Source organism: Bactrocera neohumeralis, chromosome 5 (genome assembly GCF_024586455.1).
Source record: "Bactrocera neohumeralis isolate Rockhampton chromosome 5, APGP_CSIRO_Bneo_wtdbg2-racon-allhic-juicebox.fasta_v2, whole genome shotgun sequence".
Classification (NCBI taxonomy): Eukaryota; Metazoa; Arthropoda; class Insecta; order Diptera; family Tephritidae; genus Bactrocera; species Bactrocera neohumeralis.
Genome location: NC_065922.1, coordinates 67,906,172 through 67,930,624, shown reverse-complemented (window position 1 = coordinate 67,930,624; position 24,453 = coordinate 67,906,172). Strand labels below are relative to the sequence as shown.

General features: G+C 29.7%; 1 protein-coding gene across 1 annotated transcript in view; it reads right to left on the bottom strand.

Annotated features, from left to right (window-relative positions):
• The window catches only part of LOC126759352 (microtubule-associated protein futsch), a 216,069-nt gene that overhangs the window by 72,834 nt on the left and 118,782 nt on the right, over positions 1–24,453 (bottom strand). The window contains 1 exon segment of the mRNA XM_050474087.1: positions 2,957–3,055. Within this exon segment, the coding sequence (XP_050330044.1) occupies positions 2,957–3,055 (99 nt within the window).

Sequence of the window (24,453 nt, the reverse complement as noted above, 5' to 3'; positions counted from 1 at the left end):
AAAAAAAAACATAAAAAAAATAAAATGAAATTTCCTAGAAGCATAAAATATGTATGCTTGTGTGTTTCGGTGAAAATAGTATATTGCAAATAGGAAATGGAGAAAATGAGAAAACGACAATGGAACGGAAAAGGGTTGAAGTAAAATGTAATAAACGGCTGTAGAGGTATTGCAAAAGGTGTGGAAACATGTAGGAAAATGTTAAAAATTTTCAGAAAATGGGTAGACATGAAAATATGGCAAAGGAAATGGCATAATGCGCACAAAGGCAGACATACATATACAAGCATACACCCACATACGAAAATAAATATGAAGGCATGAATGAGTATGCGCTTAATATTTAAGCCCGTGGTCAAGCACGCTCAGTGCTCAAAACTGTGGGTTGGGTTCAGGGAGCCACCTGCATATAACTGTACAAGCAGTCAGCAGGTGTAGAGCAAGCTTCATGTTTGCAGAATTCTATAGTATGTGTATGAAACTGTGCGAAATCTGCATTTTCATAGCGTCAAGTGTGCGCATTTGGTGGAAATTCTCGCGTTACGCTCGGATTAAAAGTGTCAACAGAGTTCAAAAGCATTTTCATGGCGTGTATTAAAAGCGCTTAAGGAAGTATGTGGGAAAAAATAAAATTGACAACTGAAAGATGTAAGAGAAAAAAATTACGTAAAAATAAAAACATATAAAGTATATACGATTAAAAAATAAGAATAATTTAAAAATAAATAAATAAGTAATTAAAAAAATTTAAAAAATAGTAATTACAAAGAAAGAAATTAATTATAATACAATATATTTTTAAAAAAGAAAAAAGATGATAAATGGAAAAATATAAAAAAATAAATACAAAAAATTATTAAAAAAAAATATAAGGAATATCTAATAATATCGTATAACTGAACATTTTATACTCTTGCAACTTAGATTATAGCCAAGGAAGTACCTTCAGTTATACATTATTAAGAAAAACACGATCGATATATACGCCGATATATGTAAGTGTGCAGTATAAAGTCACCTGGAAGTTCCAAAATCTTTATATTAGGCATATGGGTGGTGAGGGAAGTATTGACCCGATTCAACCCATTTGTAGCACACAAACATACTAATATCAGGAAAGGATTCTCTCGGAAATTACGTTATATATTTCAAATAGTGATCGATTTTTTTGGTAAAAAGTCAACTATAAGCACTGGATCCACTTATTCAGGACTTAGGAGCTTGCACATTTTGGGTTCGATTTACGCAATTTTTAGTTATAAAGTGGTACACATGGTTTCAAACAGAATTTAAAAATGTGTTATATAGGAGGTAGGCGTGGCTGTAGCCCGATTTTGCCCATTTTTACACTGTAACATAAAAATCTCAGCCGGAATGTCGCATTCCAAATTTGGTTGAAATCGGTCCAAGATATGTGTTTTCATCTGAAAGTGAGCGGTGCCACGACTATCGTCCAATTTTGACCCCGACTCCATTAAAGCCCTTTCATATCATCTCGGGGATAAAATTGTAAGTATTATTTTATTATAGCTAAAAACTCCAGTTCCGGTTGAAAAACTCACTTTTAGCGAATTTTTTAATAAAAAAAAGTATATCAAAACTTTTAGCTCTGACAAGTTTAGTTTAAAATCTTAGCACATTTTGAAGCAATATTAAACGGAGAAGAGCAAAATTGTTATCTAACCCATTGTACCACCCATAACTGACCATTTTGCTATCCATTTCGGCACTAAGAAAGAGCAAAATTTTTTTTTGTAGTCAATACTGGATACTAAGGGCAAATGAAGGTAGATCTTAACATTATTTACTTCGAGTTTCTTAAATAATTGATTTTTAATAATTGTATAATATTTTTATTACACTCGTCATACAAAAATGCACAAATATTAGAGGTTTTAGAAGCAGAAAATATGAAACAAAATTTGCTTTAGAATAATAATATGTAAGATCATCAGACATGTAGTTGTGTCTACTGTCAAAATAAGGTCTCTATATGGCTACTGGAGTTGATATTTGGGGATATTATATGAGAAAAACTTCAAACGAAACGCCATTATTAAGCTTTTCTGATCAAATAAATACAATAGGAATAAAAACAGTGCATTTATTTATATTAATAAACCCAATGTCTTGCTATTGCTGACATTAAAAAGTAAATGCACGTAACGCATACTGATTTAGTACAAAATTTATAAAATTTATAATAATATATTTACAATTTATAGGAAATATTTTACACACCCCTTATTTTTTTATTAAAATTAAAGGCGTCAAAATATCTTTAAACTTATTATATCCAATTATTTTAAAAAAGAAAAATGTACCTGGAATGAATTGTACAGTGCGTATGAGCAACACTTTTAGCTAGTTGAAAGTGTTATTCTAGATTTCATAACTCATACGCACTGCCATACCCCATTAATTAATGCGTATTTACTGCTAAAACAAACTTAACTCATTAAGTAATAATTTACATTTGGAATAAAATTCTAATGTGAAGTAGTGCGTATACGCAACATTTTGGTTAGCTGAAAGTGCGCTCTTGAACTCGGTCATCCATACGCACTGGTATACCTGAGTTCATTGTTATGGGGTAATTGATTTTTTTTATAAAGCTGAAGTTCCGAATTCGGTTTACTTCACTCATATATAGCAAAAATATTGTCATATTTTATATTTTTTGTTTAAATCGAGAATTTTAGATAATGAAATATATAATAAAAAATTAAAAAAAAAATCTAAAATTGCCTTACTTAAAGAATAAAACATGATAAAAAAATTAAACAAAATAAATATTCTTATACCATAATTTCAATACCCCATTTTATTTATATTTTATAACCATTTTGTCAGAATCAAAAAAAAATAGAATTGGTAATCTGCAGTAATTTTTTTTTTTTAATTTCTTCCTCATATATTTTATCATATGTAGTCTAATTATGTAAATCAGACTTACCGTGACGAGCTTCCTCTCCCTCTGGTGCGTGTTGCGTGATCGTATTCAATTCCTCCTCCAAATCGACGTGACAATCACCGACGTCCCATGAAAGGAAACCTGCAATGCAGATAAAAAATGAAAGCATAATAATTAATTTCTGTCTGAAAAAGTACAGTTATAAATAAAAAGTTCACATACAATAATAGAAGTTGATAATTGTAAACATTTTGAATAAAAAAATATTTTTACTATTTTTTATAGAATTGACTTTTACTAAAATAATTTTTTTTTCCAAAAGTGCAAACTAGTGGGGTGGTAAGTATGCAAAAAAATTGCGTAAATAAGTTGTAGCAATACCTATGTAAAAACTTATATTGAAACTAAGTTGCGTCAAAAAAGAGAAATTTATTAGACATTTGTCCAACAAACAGGAGGGATAGGAAATTCGTAAATATTTACTGCCTGTAATTTGGCAGCACAAGTTTTCGTATAGATAACTGTCAATACAGGCAAGTATCTTTTAATGAAAAAACTTTGCTGTTGGCGCACATAATGGAAATGGCTGAAACAAAGCAAAGTGAAATAATGAATTTTTTTGTTTGACGAAAATTGTGTGCGGAAAAAAGCGCAAATAAAGTTGCTGTTCTTTCCTTTGGATTTTTTTTATTTTGCCATTTGGTATGCATACATGCTACAAATAATAACCCGCTTTTTGCATGTCGAAACTGTTATTTATTAGTTTTTTAGGCTAGGTTGCATATATGTATATTCGATAGCTTTCGCTGTTAGTCGGGGTTGTCTGTAAGTTTAAACTGAAATAAATATGAAAATATGAAGAACATTTAAGGAATCTATAAATTTTTTGACAGCCGTCAGTCAAGTGTCACGAAATACGTGGAAACAACTAACGGAAATTATCTGCCAAATAAATTTACTGCTTGGATATTGAATATAATGGAAAAATCGAAAATAAACAGTTTTATGAAAAAATAAAGGTTGGAAGTGTCATGAAAGTATACTTTTAACTAGAAAAGTACAAAACTACCTCTTCTTAATAGGCAGTCAGAACAGTATGTGTGTGAGGGCGAAATACCATTATTACATTTTAAAATAACATCACAAAAAATTACTCCTTAAATGAAAAAAGTGAAAAAATGTAATATATTTGTTCTTATTTGCGAATATTTCTGAGAATAACATGGCGTATGAGTTACCAAAAACTGTGAGAACAATTTCAGTTCAATGAAAAAAAATCAAAAGTGAAAACATCCAATATGTTTAGTCTTAATTATAATTATCATAATTATGAATATTCCAGAGTATTACATGGCGTATGAGTTACCAAAACATATCAGAGCAGTTTCGGTCCAACAAAATATTACTCATACGCAGCGCACTCCACAGGAGTGCTACATCTCAAATACCCAGTTAGTTTTTTCTACCTTTTTAAAAGCAACTCGAAGAGATTTTATAAATTTGAGCAACTATGATATGAAATTTGAGAGTTGTCACATGTCTGAAACATAAAATGTAGTAAGTACAAGTGCTAAAATTAGCAAAGACTTAAGTAGGAAAACTCCGCCAATATTTCAGAACTGATAAATTAATAATGTATATTATCCAGAGTTGCCACACCTTCATGAATAGAAAATTGAGCGTTTAGCTATGTATATATCTCCTTTAACTCCGTTCCAACGATGTGAGCACAAAAAAGTAATTAATTGAACAATTTCAGGCTTCAGACATTTTTGAACGATATTTTCGGCTTGTTAATAGCAACAAAATAGAGTTGCTTTTACCTAAGATTATACCATTTCCAACTAACAACGTGTAAAATAGCTTACACACTGGAAGGAAGATATTTAAATATGTGTTTGAGAACAGTTAGTCGGAAAAATAATTAAAACAGAGTTGCCACCTTTTTCATCGAATATATTTAACCATCATTAAATATATTTTTTTTGCAATGGTACCATAAGTATTTTTAGTAAAAAAAAGTTCATTGAAGAAAGGTTGCGTGGAAGGTTGCCATCTAATTAAAAAAAATTAATTTTAAATATCATTATTTATTTCTTTCATCAATGGTATTAATAAAACGGAAACATTTGTGAACAGAATTGCCACCTATTTAAAAAACATTAATGATAAAAGTTACACCTTATGATTTTTTCTTCTCCAACCAATACTTATAGCAACATCAATATAAAATATTTCATTGTGGAACAGAATTACCATCTATTTAGAAAAATTTCTTTAAAAAAATAAGATTGCTATTTATCGAGGCCTGTCCACATATTATCGGTACAGAAAATATACACTTCTACATTTCATTATATAAAAATTATTTAAACAAAAAATATGAATAGGAAATATAGCTGAACTTTCCTAACTCGAGTCACCATAATCCACAAAGAAAAGTTGGAGTAAAAGAGACTTTGAATTATGGAAAGAACTTTGTACGAAATTTGAGTTTTATTGTGAATTCAAGAGTTCGAGTTATGGAGAACTTTGAGTTATAGAAGTTCGAGTTAAGGAAGTTCAAATGTGTATACTTTCACCGTTATCTTTAAGATATAATACATTTTCTATAATTGAATTCAAAATTCATATATTTATTTTTGGCTTATCAAAGCCTTTTTGATTTTCGTATAATATTAAATAATAGCGTGGTATATGTAATAGAGAGGCTAAAGATGAGTTGATAGCTATTTGCAGAATTTTTGGTTGAGCTGTAACTCCGTCTTCAAATAAATTTAGGTCTTAGCATTGTTCAATATATGATAATTATTAAGTTCTAAGATTATTTTGCTTTATAAAAATATGTTTCTCTAATTTTTTTAAGACCAGTTAATTTTTATAATTATTATGAGCACTACATTGTTAAATGTTACTATAGCGTAACACTTTTTGTACTCTGAAAATATACCACTAAAATGTGGTATTAGAGCATATTAAAGACATTGCTTAAGAATTTGATTAAAAAAATAATATGTTTCTCTAATTTTTAAGATACTTTAATTTTTTGTTAAATATTATCACACACAAAAACATTTAAATTTTATCAAAAACACACAGCCTGCCTGCTTGCAGCATTGCTTCCACAATAAAAGAGACCAGTCATAAATTCTAATTATAGCACAAAAGCAATATACACAAACACAACTGCCACAAAACGGCAAACAAAGCGCATATAAATGCAAAAAAATCCATTTATCAAATATTAATAGTAAAGCGACTAAACAAATAACAAAACACACGCACACACACAAAACAAAAAACAATAAAACAGTGAATATTATAACTGCAGACCTAAGTGTGGCGCTGATGAGCAATTTCGCCGTTGCGCTGCCGTGGATGCGGCGCAGGTAGCGCAGGCGGGTGTGCGTACGCAGTAATAACAATAAATGTTGCTACAATGAGTGTAATAGTATGCGCAAATATGCGCCGTCGCAGAGGGTAAAGTGTGCGCGCACAACTGCAGCAACAATGTGAACAATCAAGAAATACTTTATAACAATGCTGCTGTGTAGACGTGTATGCGCTTGTGTGTGCACTTTTGTACGCAGTCATACAAAGGCAAATGGCGCACAACAAAATATAATGCAAAATGTATTGCGAGTTGCGTGTGCGCAATTAAATACGCACATGAACAAATAAAAAATTATAATACAGACATACCAATACACACACATATTTATATAAAAGGACAATGCATAAATGGAGGCAATAAAAACGAAAAAAGAATCTCGAAAAATATTATTTTTTCTTGTGAAAAAGAAATATGAAGAATTAAAAAAGCTTTTTATTGAATTTAAGTGACAGCGTGAGCGCACAGATGCAAGTATAATGCAATAAATAAATAAATGGCTAAGCAAAGACAGCTGCATAAGTGACAATTTGTGTTTTTATGAGCAGTGTCATACACGCATAAATATGAAACGTTGTTTGAAATAGTTCATGTGGCAGCTGCAAGGTATATTCTTTAATTTCTCATAGAAAAATTTTTAAACAAAACAAAAAAAAAAAAAAAATAAATAAAGAAAAAAAAATAAAAAAAAAATAAAAAAATAAAAAAATAAAAAAAATATTACATAAATGCAAGAAGTAAAAAACTTTTTATTTTTTATTCGACATTTTTCTTGGTTTTTTGATTGAAAAATATTTTCTTATTGAATTGTTCTGATTGAAAACAAAATTTTTTTTTGATAGAAAATTTTAAATGAATACAAAAATATTTTTGATTGAAAAAGTTTTTAATCAAAACAAAAATTAAAAATTAAAATAAAAAAAATAAAATAAAGTAAAACAAAATAAAATATTACATAAATGCAAAAGGTAACAAACTTTTTATTTTCTTATTGAAAATATTTTTTTAATTTTTTGATTGAAAACTATTTTTTTGATTGAATAGTTATGATTGAAAAAATTTTTTGATAGAAAAAATTTATATTAATAAAAAAAATTTGATTGATAAAAAATTTTAATTGTTAAAAAAAATTTTACCGACAAAAATTTTGATTGGTAAAAAAATAGTTGAAAATATTTAATCAAAACAAAAAAATAAAACAAAATATTACATAAATGCATGAAGTAAAACAATTTTTCTTTTTTTTTGATTTTTTGATTGATAAGTTCTAATTAAAAAAAAATTTTAAATTAATGAACAAAAAATGTTTGATTTAAAAATTCTTTTTTTTTATTTTTTTGATTTTTTGATTGAAAACTATTTTTTTGATTGAATAGTTATGATCGAAAAAATTTTTTTATGGAAAAATGCATATTAATGAAAACAATTTTTAATTATTAAAAAAATTTTGATTGTTAAAAAAATTTTGATTGGTAAAAAAATGTTGATTGATAAAAAAATTTTGATTGATAAAAAAAAAATTTTTTGATGGATAAAAAAAATTTTGATTGATAAAAATTTTGATGAAATATTTTAAATTAATGAAAAAAAATGTTTGATTTAAGAATTCTTTTTTTTTATTGAAAATATTACATTAATGCATGAAGTTAAAAAACTTTTTATTTTTTTTGTTTTTTGATTGAAATGTTCTGATTGAAAAATAAAATTTGATAGAAAATTTTAAATTAATAAAGAAAAAATGTTTGATTTAAAAACTCTTTAGTCAAAAAAAAAATAAAATAAAATATTACACAAATGCAAGAAGTAAATTAACTTAAGCAGCTATTCACATTCGTTTGCATTTTTATGCAAAAAAGAATAATATCATATTCAAAATACTACTTTTTGCAATTTGAAATGTAGTTAAATACTTTTTTTTAATTGTGAAATTATATATATTACAAAACTTTATTATTATATAAATATATTCATTGTGAAAAAAGCCGAGTTCTTTCGAAGGTTTCAAGCACAATGTTTTTTTTTTCAATTTTTAATAAATTTTTCATGTGATTATAATTTGTGTTTTTTAAAAATACCAATTAAACTAAGAGTAGAATAATGATTTTATTGCAAGAAAAATACAAATTTGCTGATTGTGTGATGAAAAGTACAAAATATTACTAAAATTCGATTTTTGCTGACTCACAAAAGCAATTTCTTTTTATCTCGTGTCTTATGCTTTTAAAAGTACATTATACATTTTTTTGTTCACATAATATAATATTTTATATATTTTATTATTTTCTAAATAATATAAAAAAATATTTTACATTTAATATAATTGTTTGAATTTTTTCACCTCTTATTATTATTTATCTTATTATCTTATCTTATCTTATTATATTTATTAATTTCAAGAATTTTCTCATTATATTATATTTTACATTTTTTCTTTTTTCTTTTTGTATTTTCCAGCAATTTAAATTTTGTGCTCAAAAGTGATTATATCTTAACTTCAAATTACGTAAAAAGTCCTTGCCAACGAAAATACTTAATTTATTTGCATAAATTTAACGTAATAAATGCCACATTTGTATAATTCCGTCCAATTTGTGGTGCACCACTACGTATGAGTTATTAAATTTTATTGCCTACTACTAATGAACGAAAATGTTGCTCATACGCACTGCACCTTATGGTTATGCAAGTACTCTAAAATATTTATTTAGTCGTCAGCAAACTAATAATATATGCTTACTTTTTTCGGTCAATACAGACTGAGTGTTGCTCAGGAAACTGCATAAAAATCATTCCTATAAAATAATGAAATGCAATTTTACCATCATTTGGTACAATATTAAATTAACATCTATTAATCTAGGCGTTCATCGCTTTAAAACTTGGTTATAGTTTTCATATTTTCTGAGTCATTTTGATCTGTAACTGAAGATTTTCGGCTAAAAATCTGTTAGATGGAGACACTATGGTTTGGCAAGGCTATATTTGCTATAATTTCATTTGTATCTTCGATTCAAGTGAAGAGTGAATAGAGTTTAAACCAATTTTTTATATTTCTTATATTTATATTTTCAACATATTTCTTATGCACCCTATCTTTGTCTCCAATATGAGGCACAATTGCAAGGTTTTACCATTTTTCCTGCACTTATGTAGTTCAGACAAGCCCGCCAACAACTATCCGAGCTTTGTTTTCGCAGCAGCCAGACTACACGCCCTTGTGCCTTGCTTTTTGTTGCCTACATTTAGGCTAACTATGCCGCTGTCTGCCTCCTATAGTAGTGGAAAATAGTCAGCACACGCCGCCTCATGCATTTTATAGTTACTTTATTTGTTAGAACGCCGTCAGCATGATTTGTAGTCTTCTGGTAATATTTGTTGTTTTTTCGTTTGTAATTTTTGGACTTGAGTCATGCGCAACTTTTTTCGTTTATTTTTTATTTATTTCGTTATAAAAAATAATATATAATATATGTGTATATAGCTATTGTGTGCTGTGTTAGCTTGCTGGCTCAGCGCTTTTGTAACACGCACATATACAAGTCAGTAGCGCAACAATACAGTAAAGCATACTTAATTCATAGCAGACGCCTGCTCTAACATATATACACACAAACATACTGACGTGTTTTTCTATGCAAATATATGCAACCCTCGCCTCACTCCTTTGCGCACTTTAAGTGTGCACACTTGCCTTGTCTGCTTTTGGCTGAGTAGCTTCATTCGGATTTTGAAAAGCGCCTAGCCGGCGCCCTAAGCACATACAAAAAACACATGCAGATATATACCTACATAAATAATAGATAAAGTAGAGAAAAAAGGTCGCTAAAAAACTTTAGATGCATGTTGTTCTTTCTGCCATTTCTTCATAATAATTTGTCTTTGTATTCTTTAATTCTTCGTACGTTCCTTGCAATATTTAAAACAATTTACTTTTTTCAATTTAAATTAATTTTAATTTAATTTAATTTAAAATTAAATTTTTTTTTCAAATCCAAATTAAAAAAAAATGTGAATCTTTTGCAAATTTTCTTCTTAAAATGTTTAGCCTTTTCCGAGTAAAAAATTCATTATTTTTAAAATTTTCTTCTAAAGTTTCTTCACATTCATTTTCCGAATAATACCAAAATTTATTATATATTATATTATTATTAAAAGCATTTTACTTTTTTCGAAGTTTCTTAAAATTTAAGAAAAAATATTCTTTCAAAATTTTCTTCTCACCTTTTTCGACATTTTCTGTTTCAAAAAATATATTATATGCTATATTCTTATTAAAACAATTCACTTTTATTCAAATTTCCTCAAAATAAAATTTAGTTTAAGTTTTCTTCTCAAACAAAAAGCTTTTGACATTTTCGGATTAAAAAATATTTAATACTTCTTTTATTGTTTTGAAATTTCAGTTTAAATTTTTTACTCAAAAATTATTTGAAATTTACTGAAAAATCGTAGCCTTAATGTTAAAAAATTTGTTTTCCAATTTTTTTTTGTTTTAGTTTAATTTTGTTTTAACAATTTTTAATTTTTAACGTTTTCTATTTTTATTTGTTTATTGCAAAATTTTTCATGCAAATTTTTTTGTTATCATTTTTTATTTAATTTTTTGTAAAATTTGTAAATTTTTTTTAATTATTAAACTTTTTAATTACTGTTTGCAAAATCGTAGTTAAAAAATTTGTTTTCCATTTTGTTTTGTTTTAGTTTAATTTTATTTTAACAATTTTTAACGTTTTCTATTTTTTTTGTTTATTGCAAAATTGTTCGTGCAAATTTTTTGTTATCATTTTTTGTTCAATTTTTTTTTTAAATTTGTAAATTTTATTTTAATTAGGAATTTTTTTAATTACTGTTTGCAAAATCGTAGCCTTCATTTTTAAAAAATTTTCTTTTTCCCCATTTTTTTAGTTTTAGTTTATTTTTTTTTTTTGACCAATTTTTAATTTTTAACGTTTCCAATTTTTTTTTTGTTTTATTTTAATTTTTTTTAACAATTTTTAACGTTTTCTATTTTTTTTTGTTTATTGCAAAATTTTTCATGCAAATTTTTTTGTTGTAATTTTTGTAAAATTATTATATTTTTTTATTACTGCTTGCAAAATCGTAGCCTTGATTTAAAAAAAAAATTCTTTTTTTCCATTTTGTTAATTTTGGTTAAATTTTTTTGACTGATTTTTAATTTTTAACGTTTTTAATTTTTTTTTTTAAGAATTAATTTAATGCTGCTGCAAAATTTTTCTTGTTATTTTTTTCTATAATTTTTCAGGTCATTTTTTTTGTAAAATTTGTAAATTTTTTTATTAAAAATTTTTTAAATTATTAAATATTTTGAATGGTCTTTCACATTTTTCTTTTTTCCAGTTTTTTGACCAATTTTCAACAATTTTTAAATTTAAAAATTCCGTAATTTTTTTAAATGGTATGAATATTGTTCGCAAAATTGTTCTTTTGATTTATTTGTTTCTTGTTTTTTTTGTTTAATTTTTTATAATAATTTTAAATTTTTAAAAAATTCTTAAATTTTTTTAAATTATTAATATTTTTAAGTATTAAAGTATTTTAACAGTTTTACACAATTTTCATTTCCCAGTATTTTATTTATTTTTGTATGCGTTTATTAAGATCTTCTTTTTGTTATAATTTTTCTAATTGGTTTTTTTAATAATTTAATAAAAGGTATTTTTTTTTTGTTTAAATTTTTCATTAATGTTTGTTTTATATGCTTCTCAACGCTTTCTTCGATTTGTTTTTGTTTTATGCAATAAATTATATAATTATAAATTAATTTTTTTTATTCTTATATACCTTTTGAGGTCATTTTTTCATAACTTTGTTTTAAAAATGTCTTCTTAATTATTTTTTAATTTTCTGCTAAATTTTCTATTTGTTCTATTTTTTTTTGTATTTTTTATATATGTATAAAACATATAGTTATAAATTAGATGTTTTTTGAAATACATTTGGTTTGCATTTTTTTTTTTGAAAATTTCTATTATGATTTTTTTTTTCCAATATCAAAATTTCCGTTTTTTGTTTCATTTTTATCAATTTCATTTCGGTGATTTTTTTTTTTTTTTGCTTCCTCGACTGAGACTTCAGCACAAAGCTGGCAGGCTTTCCAAGCCACTGCCCACTAAAGTCAGTTTACCAATTTCATTTTCCCTACACCCGCACTTCCTGCCAATTGCTGCGACTCGTTTCGCCATTCATTTGTACTTTTGTGCTTAGTCTAACATTTTTTGCCGCAGCGGCTGATAAATATTTTCCAGCGTTTTTGCGCATTCAATTTCCGAGTGCTGCTTAAAAGCATTTTAAAATTTAATATATTTGAAAGAAGAGAGTATACATACACAACTGTGGCGAGTGCTTTTATGCGAAGCTGTCTAATTTTTTTCGTTTTTGTTTTTCTTATCTTTGAGAGCACGTGCAGTCTTAGGCACCACGCAAAAGCAAAATGTAACATTAAGATATTTGTAAAAAATAATTTCTGCCACAAAATTGCAATAGACTTAAAGTTCAACTGATATTTTGCGAAAATTGTAAAAAATGAAATTTTTGAATTCATATATTATTATTGTAATATTAACACGTTCGGTATTTATTTCTCGAAGAGTAGCGTGTAAGCTCAGTTTCATTTAATGTTAAATTACCGGGAAGTCTTTATAACTAAATCAATGAGCCAATATTCGTTTTTTGTAGCATTTCTCACTTCAATACCTTCATTAAAGGGGTATTCTCATGTAATCACTTCGAAAAATCGATTTTTTTTTTACATTTTGACAGTAAAACCTATTGAAAACATGCTGTGAAAAATTCAAACCGAAATTCATAGTATTTGATAAACAAGATTTTCGTGACTTTTTTTTGAAGTTTGACATTTTTTTTTTATGAAATTGATTATATTTGGTAGAGGCGATAGCCGCATAACTACTGAATAATAATCGATTCGATTTTTTTATTTCAGACAACATGAACAGCCGCTATCACCATGACCAGTGACCTACTTTTTTTGTTGGGAACTACTTTGATTTAAAAAAAAAATATATTAAAAATGTAAAAAACGAAAAAAAAATATTTTTTTGTACATTTCAAAATACAAATAAAAATATATTAAAAAATTAAAATGATTGAATTTTGTTGTCGCATAAAAAAAAATTCATAAAAAGTGGTCAAATGTATGCGTTCACATGAGAGTACCCCCTTAAACTATTTATAGGCCTTTTGTTAATATCTTTTGCTTATGTATACATATATATCGTCAACTAAAATGCAAAATAACGTAATGTCACTTATCATAAGCTTATAGGCGAAGGAAAAACGTTATAACAGCAACCACTCAAAGGAAACAAAATTTGAGTTTTGGTTATAAACTGGTTATAAAATGGTTATACAATGGTTATATATTGGTTATATCTGCGAGCGGCAGCTGAAAATTTTATGTTACATATAAGTAATATGATTTAGTGAATGATAAGAAATACAAAACTTGAATTCGATGTTTTTGATTATACGTTGTTTTGTATTTTAGGTCATGATATTTATCCTCAACATGTGTATTCACACAAGCTTACTCATAACCCCAAAATTTTATATTCATTAATTAAGTTTTAGTCTGACATCTTTAAACAGCAATTTCTACGTATTACAAATAACCTCATTAGCAGTTAATTTGTAAAATCAGTGATACATACGCAACAACAACAACTAAGAACACACATACATACATATTTGAACAGAGAGCTGGGTGTCTGTGACAGCCGTAAAACTTTTCAATTAAATTAAATCGTTACATATGCAAACACATAATGAAAGACATGTAAACAACAGACGCACAAACACACATACATGCTTCATATTTGCTTGTAAGGGCAACATTTAATCCTCATACTGAGCTGATTATTGTTACATGTGCAACAACAACTTTTCAGCGAACTACAATAGGAGTGTGGATTTCATAGATTTCATAGCATCTAGATACGTAAACAATACTTGAAATGAAAACAGAGCGTCTGTAGGAAAAATAAGCAAATATATTGAAAAATGATAATTTCGGAAAAATTAAAAAAATTAATTGATTCTCGTATGTCGGCGAGTATGGAATAATAAAGTATTCTACCAGTAAAGCAATGAGTATGTAGTTTTTGCAATTTGATGAAAACGTTACAATGCCACGCCCAAAAAATTCCGTTAATCCTGAAAAAATGCATTGCTTTTAAAACACAAAATCAAATGAATATTTTTGAAAAGACTCATAGCTCATGTATGGTCGAAAAACAAATTTAGAAAAGTAGGCGTGGCCTGCCCTGTAGAAGATTTTAAGCTATATCACACAAACCAGCAAGGCAATTTAAGCTATGCTTATACAACATTTCTCTGCACTTCCACCACACGCCGTGAAAATTTGACTTGTTGGAAACCATGCCAGGCCACCACACGCTAAGAGTGTACATGATTGATTGTCGTAATTATTTGGCATTCCTCTAAATCGTTCAAGCTTTGCAGTCAACCGTGAGAATAATAATTTTCATAAAAATTGGTAAAGGATAAATTCATAAAAGTTGAAAAATTTGCATAAAAATTGATAAAAAAAAGTCTTGCGGTATTTTCGCTGAAAGCGCGTAGTTCTAGTTTTATTCGTCATTCTATACCTTTTTGGAAGGCTCATTTCACTCGCTAACACGTGTTTGATTGATTGTCGTTTATTTTAAGTCGTTCGTGAGTTATAGCGTCGCGCAAAAATAAGACGGCATATTTTACAGTACTACTAGTAAATGCAAAAATGCATGGAAAGTTTATGGACCCGATACAGTTTCCATTTCCACCGCACAACGATGGTTTCAACGTTTTCGTTCGGGTGTAGAGGTGGTCGAAGATGCGCCACGCTCCGGAAGGCCTGTCTTCGAAAATTGCGATAAAATCGCTGAATTGGTCGAAAGAGACCGCATAGTAGCAACCGTAGCATCGGTCAAGAGCTGGGCATGAGTCATCAAAAATTCATTTCAATTTCAATAAAAAAAAAAAAAAATCCATAAAAATACCGCAAAACTTTTTTGACAGCCCATTATAACATTTTTGTTATTGATATTCAAAGTACCGGGAAATTGTATATTAAATTCCACGGGTAAGTGATATTTCCAAAAATGTATTTTGCTAAGTTGGAAGGACTATCCTTATTTATTTTGTATTTCTAACCAGATATCGTGTGAGTGGTACAAAGCCTTCAAAGACGGCTGAGAGATCGTTGAAGACACGCCTCGTTTTGAACGACCTCCGACCTCTTCAACTGATGAAAATGTTAAAAAAGTTAAAGATATGGTGCTTGAAAATCACCAGACAAGTGTTGAAGAGATGGAAAGAGAGGTTTGAATGATTTTGGTGTATATTTTGGGAATGAAACGCGTTTTTGCTCGACTCGTTCTGATAAATCTGAATTTTTTTCAAAAAGCGTACCGTAGACAGGTATCTTTGGACGTGTTTGATCGTGCGGATGTCGGTCACACATTCCTAGTGAGCATTATAAGTGCCGATAAGGTGAGGGTTTATGAGTTTGACACGCAAACAAGTCAACAATCATCGGAATGGAGGAAAAAGCGAGCCGAAACCAAAAAAACCACCCTAGAGCCGTTCAAAAATCAAGGTGATACTCATTGTTTTTTCGATATTCGTGGTTTGGTGCATCATGAATTTGTTCCACAGAGACAAGCGGTCAATAAGGAGTTCTATTTGGCTGCATTGAGCTGTTTGCGTGAGAACATCCGTCGAAAATGACGGAAATTGTGAAAGAAAATATAAAAAATTACGCACGCTGATAAGGCATCGTCGCATCGAGCTACGTTTGCGAGCGAATTTAAAGCCAAAATCGTAATGAATACCACCGATCAACCACCGTATGCACCAGATTTGGCTACGTGTGACTTTTTTTGTGCCTCAAACTGAAATTGCCACTACGTGGAAGCCGTTTTCAGACGATCGAGGAGATAAAACCAAATGCGCTGAAGGAGCTGAAGGACATCCCCAAAAATTGCTTATGAAAAGTGTTTCGAGGACTGGACAAATCGTTGCAATAAATGTATTATATCTGGCGAGGATTACTTTGAAGGCGGCAAAATAAATATTGATGAATACTTCAATATTTTTCGCTTTATTTACAATTTCCGGGTATTTTTTGTCACAATATGTATATCGGTGAGAACTTAATTGCTTAAATGGTTTACAAATATTTAATATTTAATTTTTTTTAATAAAAAGCAGAATGAAATCGGATCAGGTTCTTAATTAGAGCTACATATTCAATGTATTTGCTTTCAAAAATACAATGGACTTGGTGAAATATATCGATAAATTTCTAACATATCGTAATGCACTTCATTTAGCATATTTTTCTGACAATAATATGTCCTGGCATTGAAAATGAATCAAATTGATTCAACACCTTGCTTAGCTACCATAAACATAAAACAATAATTTTAGATCATGCAGTTGACTAGCCACATATAACGGTTAATTTGCGACGAATATTAATAAAATTAAGTGAGCATACAAATATTTTCCTGATAATAATATATATGTAGCTTGGTACTAAATATTTACAAAATCGCCACAGTATTGCTCCTAGCAACCATATATTCCATATAGTGATTATTGAACTTGCGGTTAACTTAATGTTGCAAAAATCTGTCAATTTGCGTTGTATCTTATTGCACTCAAGCAAGCATATTTCTTCAAACAAGTACATAATATTCTGCGAAAAACAAAGCCTATCAGTTCAGTGCTCCTCCCAGCCATCATATGGGATATAGTGCTTATTGAACATACGGTTGACTTTACTCCACAAATATGGGTTAATTTTCTTTTTATCTTAATAAAATTACATGCACATATTTCTCTGAGAACTATGTAATCTGTCGCTGAAAATCAAACAAATCGGTTTACTATTTCCCCAAGCCGCCATATACCCATTATATTGATTATTGCACTTTCGCTTAACTTTACAGTTTATATGTCAGTGTGTGTGCAATATAATTAAATTGTTTCAAAGTTATAATTTTATTTAAATAGCAAATTTCCAATATTTTAAATTTTAAAAATTTTATTGCAGCGTTAAGAGCCCTCCTGAGACTACACGCTTAATCTTGCCTATGCGTCAGCAAGCGGCACACTTGACTGCGCCAACATGCGGCATACTATCAGCTCGGCGAAAAGCGCGCATGCTTTTCAATTACAGCGGCATGACAGCACACAAACGCACAGATTTATGCACATATCTTGCATATACATAGCGGCAAAGCCGTGTTGCAAACACTTGTGTGTGTGGCTACAGCTTCACATGCGCCTGAATTTCCACTTCAATTGTTCACTTCAAAGGATAATTGAAATTAATTCGCGTGGTTTTGATTGCATTACAATTGAAAGGCATTGTTAATAGCGCCAATATACATATGTATGTGTGTTTTATATGCATGCATGTGTGTTTTAATAAGCGTGCACACACATGCACACGTCAATCGCTGTCAATTATGTGTGAGTGTTGTTTTTGTGCTTGTTATTAACATGTATGCTTTTGTGGCATGCAGCCGCATACCTATATACACGCAGCAACATATTTGCTACAATATAAATGTATTCTCAATGGATTTGGTTGCAACGCCTGCGTTGGCGAGATAAAATACCAGCAAGACAAGTGGGCTTATTCACTCATTTATTCACTTATTTAACAATGCAACGCACATTGCCACATACATACACAGCCAAAAAAACATAAACATATTACGCATGCATGTGTGGGTGTGTGTGTGCGTTTTGTTTGCATTTCGACTTTGTAAATATTTATTTAAATGCGCTCTCGCTTTGTGCTCTCAGTTGTTGTGAACAGCAATGTGAAAGTGTGTATGTGTTGTTTTTGTATTTGCATAAATATTTATTTTAACTGCAACGTTTTAACGGATTTTTGTTGCACAAGCACGTCTATTTGTGTCTGTGTAAATAAGTCTGCTCAAAAAATTGCAACTATTTGCATGTGTTTGTTGTTGTTTTGCTCGTTTTTGCAGGCCTCTGGAAGTTAGTTTGCACTAGAGGGCGTCCCTGTGATGCCCACAAATATATTGCAGTAAATTAAGAGGAGGAAATTTGGTTAAAAAACACACCATTTTGAATTTAATCGCTTCATTTGCAATATTTTAAGGTCAAAGGAAGTCGAGTTAGATTTTAAATATTGCTTAGAATTTAGACTGTAAAACAAAATTAATTGAAAAACTTATTCATTTTAAGATATGCTGTATTATCTCACATGATACTTGAATTTTTTTAATAAGTAAATAAGTACACTTCTTAAAAGCCGAAGTAATCCTGAGCTCACACTACTACCGAGGTCATAACTGGCGGTTAGTGGACGGCCTATGCCAAGTAGGTTGGCTGCGAATAGTAATACACAGCGCCCGACTAAGAGCTGCATGAGAGGAGGGCTTGGCTACAAACGCTTCATGTGCTCAATGAATCTGTGGCGAAGAGCCGAAAAGATGCTACCTTTAAATAAACGTCCACAACCTCCACAGGGGCTACACCGAGATAGAACCTACCCACGAGAGCGAGGCCACAAAGCGAAGAAGGCATAACACATCGATCAGCGTCAAAGCAGCACAAGCACGCCAACAAAAGAATCGAGATCGGAAGATTCTGATTATGGTGATCCCGGAGCGGATTAGTTTGGCAAAACGCTGGCGAGGGCAGTATTCCATCCCATCAGTAGGTAAGAATGACATCTTACCGAAACGTAATAATAATAGATAATCACGGGGTTCATAAAGGGCAACTGTTATAACGTGTAAAAACCCGTTAGAATAAAATTAATACACCGCAACAACAATAAAAACCCCAACCGAAAGAACAACAAAATAATGATGGCAAGACGAGGACCGTCTTCCATAGCAGTATTAGGAAACTCATATACCTTGTGCTCACCTTCACTCCGACACAACTGGACCAAACTGATGAAGAGACAGCCTCAAGGAAAACTCCGGGCACACAAGCATTATCAGCAAAACTAAGAGATAGGAATAGCACCCCATCGTTGGCATTGTACTTTATTCCGGCTTTTGATGGCAGCTATGGCAGCGTAAACATCGCTTTCTCTCGAAAACATGTCAAGTCGACTCAACAGACTTGTAGAATTTGGTCTTTGTTCATCGGGAAAACACTTAACTTCTCAATTGCCTACTAAGCACGAAGTAGCACCTGTTGGCAAGAGTTATTCTGCGTTGGATTTCGAGGCTGACGTTGTCATTGGTGTTAATGCTGGTTCCAAGTTAGACGAAATTATCAACGACTTTGAAATTATGACTGTCAACAGGGATATGGGAGCCAAGTCGCAAGGGCGACGACTGTTTGTTTGATGACAGGAGATATTTCATCTTGCCCTCGTTCACTAGAACCATTTGCTTCGCTTCTTTGTCAAACCTGGATAAAGAAGAACTAACCGCGCGATGGTTATAACCAATGATATCGATATCTTTGGCATACGCCAGCAGTTGTGAGAGAATGGATGACGATTACTGTAAAAACTGAGAGACAAGTACGCTATATACCGACGGACAGACAGAAGGACATGGCTAATTCACCCCGCTACCCGGGTCTTCCGATTTTCCAATTAAGTAAGGCTTACGCTCTGCGATTTTTTTTAGCTGTAATTCTATTGATAAATAACTTGTACAGAAGCCATTCAAAATCCACTTCATACAATTTGGAAATTGTTTAAATTGACTTGTGATATAATGAATGGATCGATTGAAAGCTCGTGCAGCAGTAACTTTTCACAGAGCTTTCACATTGCATGTAAATTTGACAATCCAAAGAGCTTCCATATGATATAGAGCTTTCACATTGCACGGAGCTTTCGCACTTTATAAAGCTTTCGCACTTTACAGTCCATAAAGCTTTTGTAAACCAAAAATTTTGTGCACAATATTCCCCGATAACTCGATTAACTGTATTTTATGGTCATTCGAAGTGATTTTGTGAATTTTCTCGATATTTCAGAGCGTAATTACCTCATTCATCTTACTCGTTGCTCATGTCATGGGGAGGGTATTTAGCAAATCTCTTCCAAATGATTAATTTTTCGCAATTTCTGCCGGTACGAAGCTGGGATAACATTGCTGTTTAATATCGAAAACATTTTCTTAACTGAATATGGTACTTCATTAACCCACGAAAACAAAACTTTTCATAACCGTTTTTTGCGATATGAAAGCTCACAACGCGTAACATTCCTTATCGCACGAACCAACGGAATCTTTGGGTCCTTTGGCGGAATCTTTTGGTCCTTTGGCGATTATGTTAACTTTTAAGACATTTGGATTCAATTCTAGTTGCACGCGCTTATTGAAATAGTACGAATTTTTATATTGCATGAAATATCGCATGCGATATTTTAGTTATGAATCACAGCATAATTCAATAACGATACTATGAAGGGCGGAAAGGGAGAAAATTATTATTTGATAACATTTTATATTTGCTTTTAGTATAATAGCGCAAATCGCGAGCTGATTACGGTTATTAGTATAGAAATTTAAAATAATGGTGTCGATATATTGTATAGACATTTGTAAATTCAGTTTTTGCTATGTAAGCAGAGACAAAAGAAGAAAAAATAGATAATAAGAAAAGAAAAAAGTAGATAAAAAGTTAGACAATAGCCGCAATGATGCCAAAGCAGTGCTCGAAATCAATACATACACATAAACACTTGCGAGTCTGCCGTTACATAACAGCTTATTGACACAACTCATAAAAAAAAATTGCTTATGTATAAGTGTGCATTGTCTCTGTTTGCCAGCTATCGTGGTGTATGCGCTGAAAACAAAAGCATAAATAATCATTTGCCAACAACTATTGTACATTAATAGATATTTATAGTTATATGTATAAGAAGTGTTATTAGTAACTGTGTATATGTGTGTGTATGCGTAAAGTGTGCTTGATTTAGCTTATATATGTATATATATACGCTTATACATACAGATAGACATAATATATATATATGTAAGAATAACAATACCACCACATTTGCCGTTACTGCCTTTGGTCCACTATTTTTTTCTAACTATGCGTGTATGAGTGTGTGTGAGTGCTCGCAAATTATTTCTAGCAGCCACTCTGACAGCAACGATAAGCCGCAGAAGATTAATTGTTTTGCTTGTAGCGCTGTGTTGGCGATCAGCCTTCAACCCTCAGCGCCTAGTAAAGTAATTTCAAAGTATTGCAATAAAAAACTAATAAATATAGATGGTTGTGGGTTTAATGTGGATGCAGTTGTGGGTAGAAGCTGGAGCGCTCAATGTGGACTGATAAAAAATTTCAAAAAATTTTGATGGAATTTGTAGAAAAAATTACAAAAAAGAAAATATTTCAAGTATAACCACATTAATTGAAATGGAACAAATGCAACGAAATTGTGTAGCGTAACGAAATTGCGTCACATTAACAATACGAATATACACTTGAATTATAATTTCTTAAATGTATTTTATTGTGCCGTTAGTGTGAAAAAAAGTAGTAACTAGAAGGTTGCCACCTGTACGAAAACTTTTAAGTTTTAAAATTCAAATACAAAATCTGAAATTCAAGAAAGATTTGTTTTTTAATACTTATGGTGAAAGAATTTAGCAGAGTTGCCACCTATTTCAAAATTTTAAACTAAAGCATACACTTTAATTATAACGTCTGAAATGTTTTTTATTGTGCCATAGTTATTGTGCCATAGAAGGAAGTTCGTAGGTTGCCACCTGCTCGAAACCTTTTAAGTCAAAAAATTCTAATACAAAATTCTGAAAATTCAAGAAAGATAATTTTTTACTACCTATGTATGCTGAAAAAATTTGGAAGAGTTGTCACCTATTTCAAAGTTTTAAGCCAAACGCACTTAACACTAAATTGCACTTAAACAACATAAAATAACTTTTCACAAAAACTGGTGAAGAAAAAAATTTAAAAAGGGTTGCAACTTTAGATTGGAGGCACGTATTTATGTACATATAAACTATAAAAATTCAAAGTTGCAGTCTATGTTTTTAAAAGCGTTGCCACATGTGTAGAAATTGAGAATTAATAAATGCGATACGCTAACTAATTATAAAAATATGGCAATATAACTAAAAGCGCTCTAAAAATTTTACAACTAAAGTTATTTTCTGATTTTTTTTCTGAGTGATTGCCACCTTTTTGAAATTTTGAAGTTAACAAAGTTGTTATAAGACAAGCAGGTTATGCTACCTACAAACATACATACATATATTTATTTAGCAAATTGGATAAGTTTTAAAGTGTTTTTGGCTGAAGGTCTTTTTGAACGGGTTTGCCACCTGTTTAAAAACGCTAAGTTAATAAATTTGTTGAGATAGAGAATTTACAATATTAGTACGGCAAGGCTTTATGGAAGATTTTAACTGAAAATATTTTTGAAAAGTGTTGCCATATAAAAAAAAATTAATTAATAAAATTTTTATTAAAAATGTTTAGACTAAGCCAAAAATTATTAAATTTTTTAATAAAAATTTTATTAATTGTATTTAAATTATTAAAATTAAAATTTTCTGATTTTTTATTAAAAAAAAATAATTAATACAATTTTTCTTAAAAAAAGTTCAGACTGAACCAAAAATTATCAAATTTTTATTAAAATTAAATTTTTTATTAAAATTAAATTTAATAATTATTTAGTAATTTTTTTATTTCATTAATTACAATTTTTTAATAAAAAAATATAAAAATTTGTTACTAAAAATTTTATTATTTAATTTTTTTACTTTTTTTAATGAAAAATCAAAAAATTTTTATTTAAATATAATTATTCAAATTTTAATTTTTTTAATAAAAATAAAATAAATAAATTATTTATCATAAAAATTTATAATTATTAAATTGAAAAATGCAACTATTTAATTTCTGTGCTAATTAATTGACCCAATGATTTACTTTTATACAGATGAAATGCTTTTACACCTTATAACAGCATGCCAATTTCAAAATATGTATGTGCCTAAATTACAACACCTCATTATTGCTTGGTTACGTATACGTCTCGTACACCACGAAAATATGCCATAAAAACACCAAGTACCTCTCTAGTGTGAATAACATTTAAAACGTGCGAAATATATATAATTATAGCAATATTTAAAGCGTTAAAATCATTTTATAGTATATTTTTTAACATTTAATAAAACAGCAAATTTACGTGGTAATCACATAAAATGATGCTTAAGTGACAATGCTTAGGACATTATTTCACTGATTTGCTGTTGAAAAACAAAACATATTTTGATGACACGAAGAGCAGCTGTTACGCTGTCTTTATTTCTTTTCTTTTACTTGCAGATAACTCAGAATTTATACGAGCAGCCCACTCGTGTGCAGAACAGCATTAGGCACTTAATACACGCTTGCGCACATAAATGTCATTTTTAATGAGCGCGTAAAGTGTGCGAAGTTTATGCATCGACAGGTGTTGCTACTTCACTTGTCTGGCTGTAAATATAGATATATGTATGGATGAGTTTGCAGGTAAAGTCACAGGTATGTACGTAGCCATATGACTGCCTTAAGTATCACCTGCTTGGTGACAGCATAATTTTAAGTGCTCATTTCTTGCATAAGTCGCTCTTAATCATTTGAAATGCTTAAATTTAAAAATATATATTTATATATATTTATTATGGGCACTTCAGCGCTTGTCTTATAAAACGTTAAGTGCAATAAGGTGAATACACCATAAAGTTGGCATGTCTTTTGGTTGTTGGTAATTGAGTTATGAAGCGTTACGTAAAAAATGTGATGGCTTCTTAAGTTTTTAAGCGATAACAAAGTTGGCATGTCTTTTGGTTGTTGGTAATTGAGTTATGAAGCGTTACGTAAAAAATTTGATGGCTTCTTAAGTTTTTAAGCGATAACACTGGTTTACAGTCATTTTGCGACTGCGATTTAGAGGCTTTAAAAAATAAAAGTAGATCCAACAAATAAAGAAATATTAGAAATTGAAGAACACGAGACTGTTTCTTGCCAATTTTGAGTTGCTTAAACCGAAAATGATAGTCAAAATTTTCAAATCCGTAGTATTTTTTGTGTTGTAATAAAGAGGTGTAAGGGTAAAGTCACT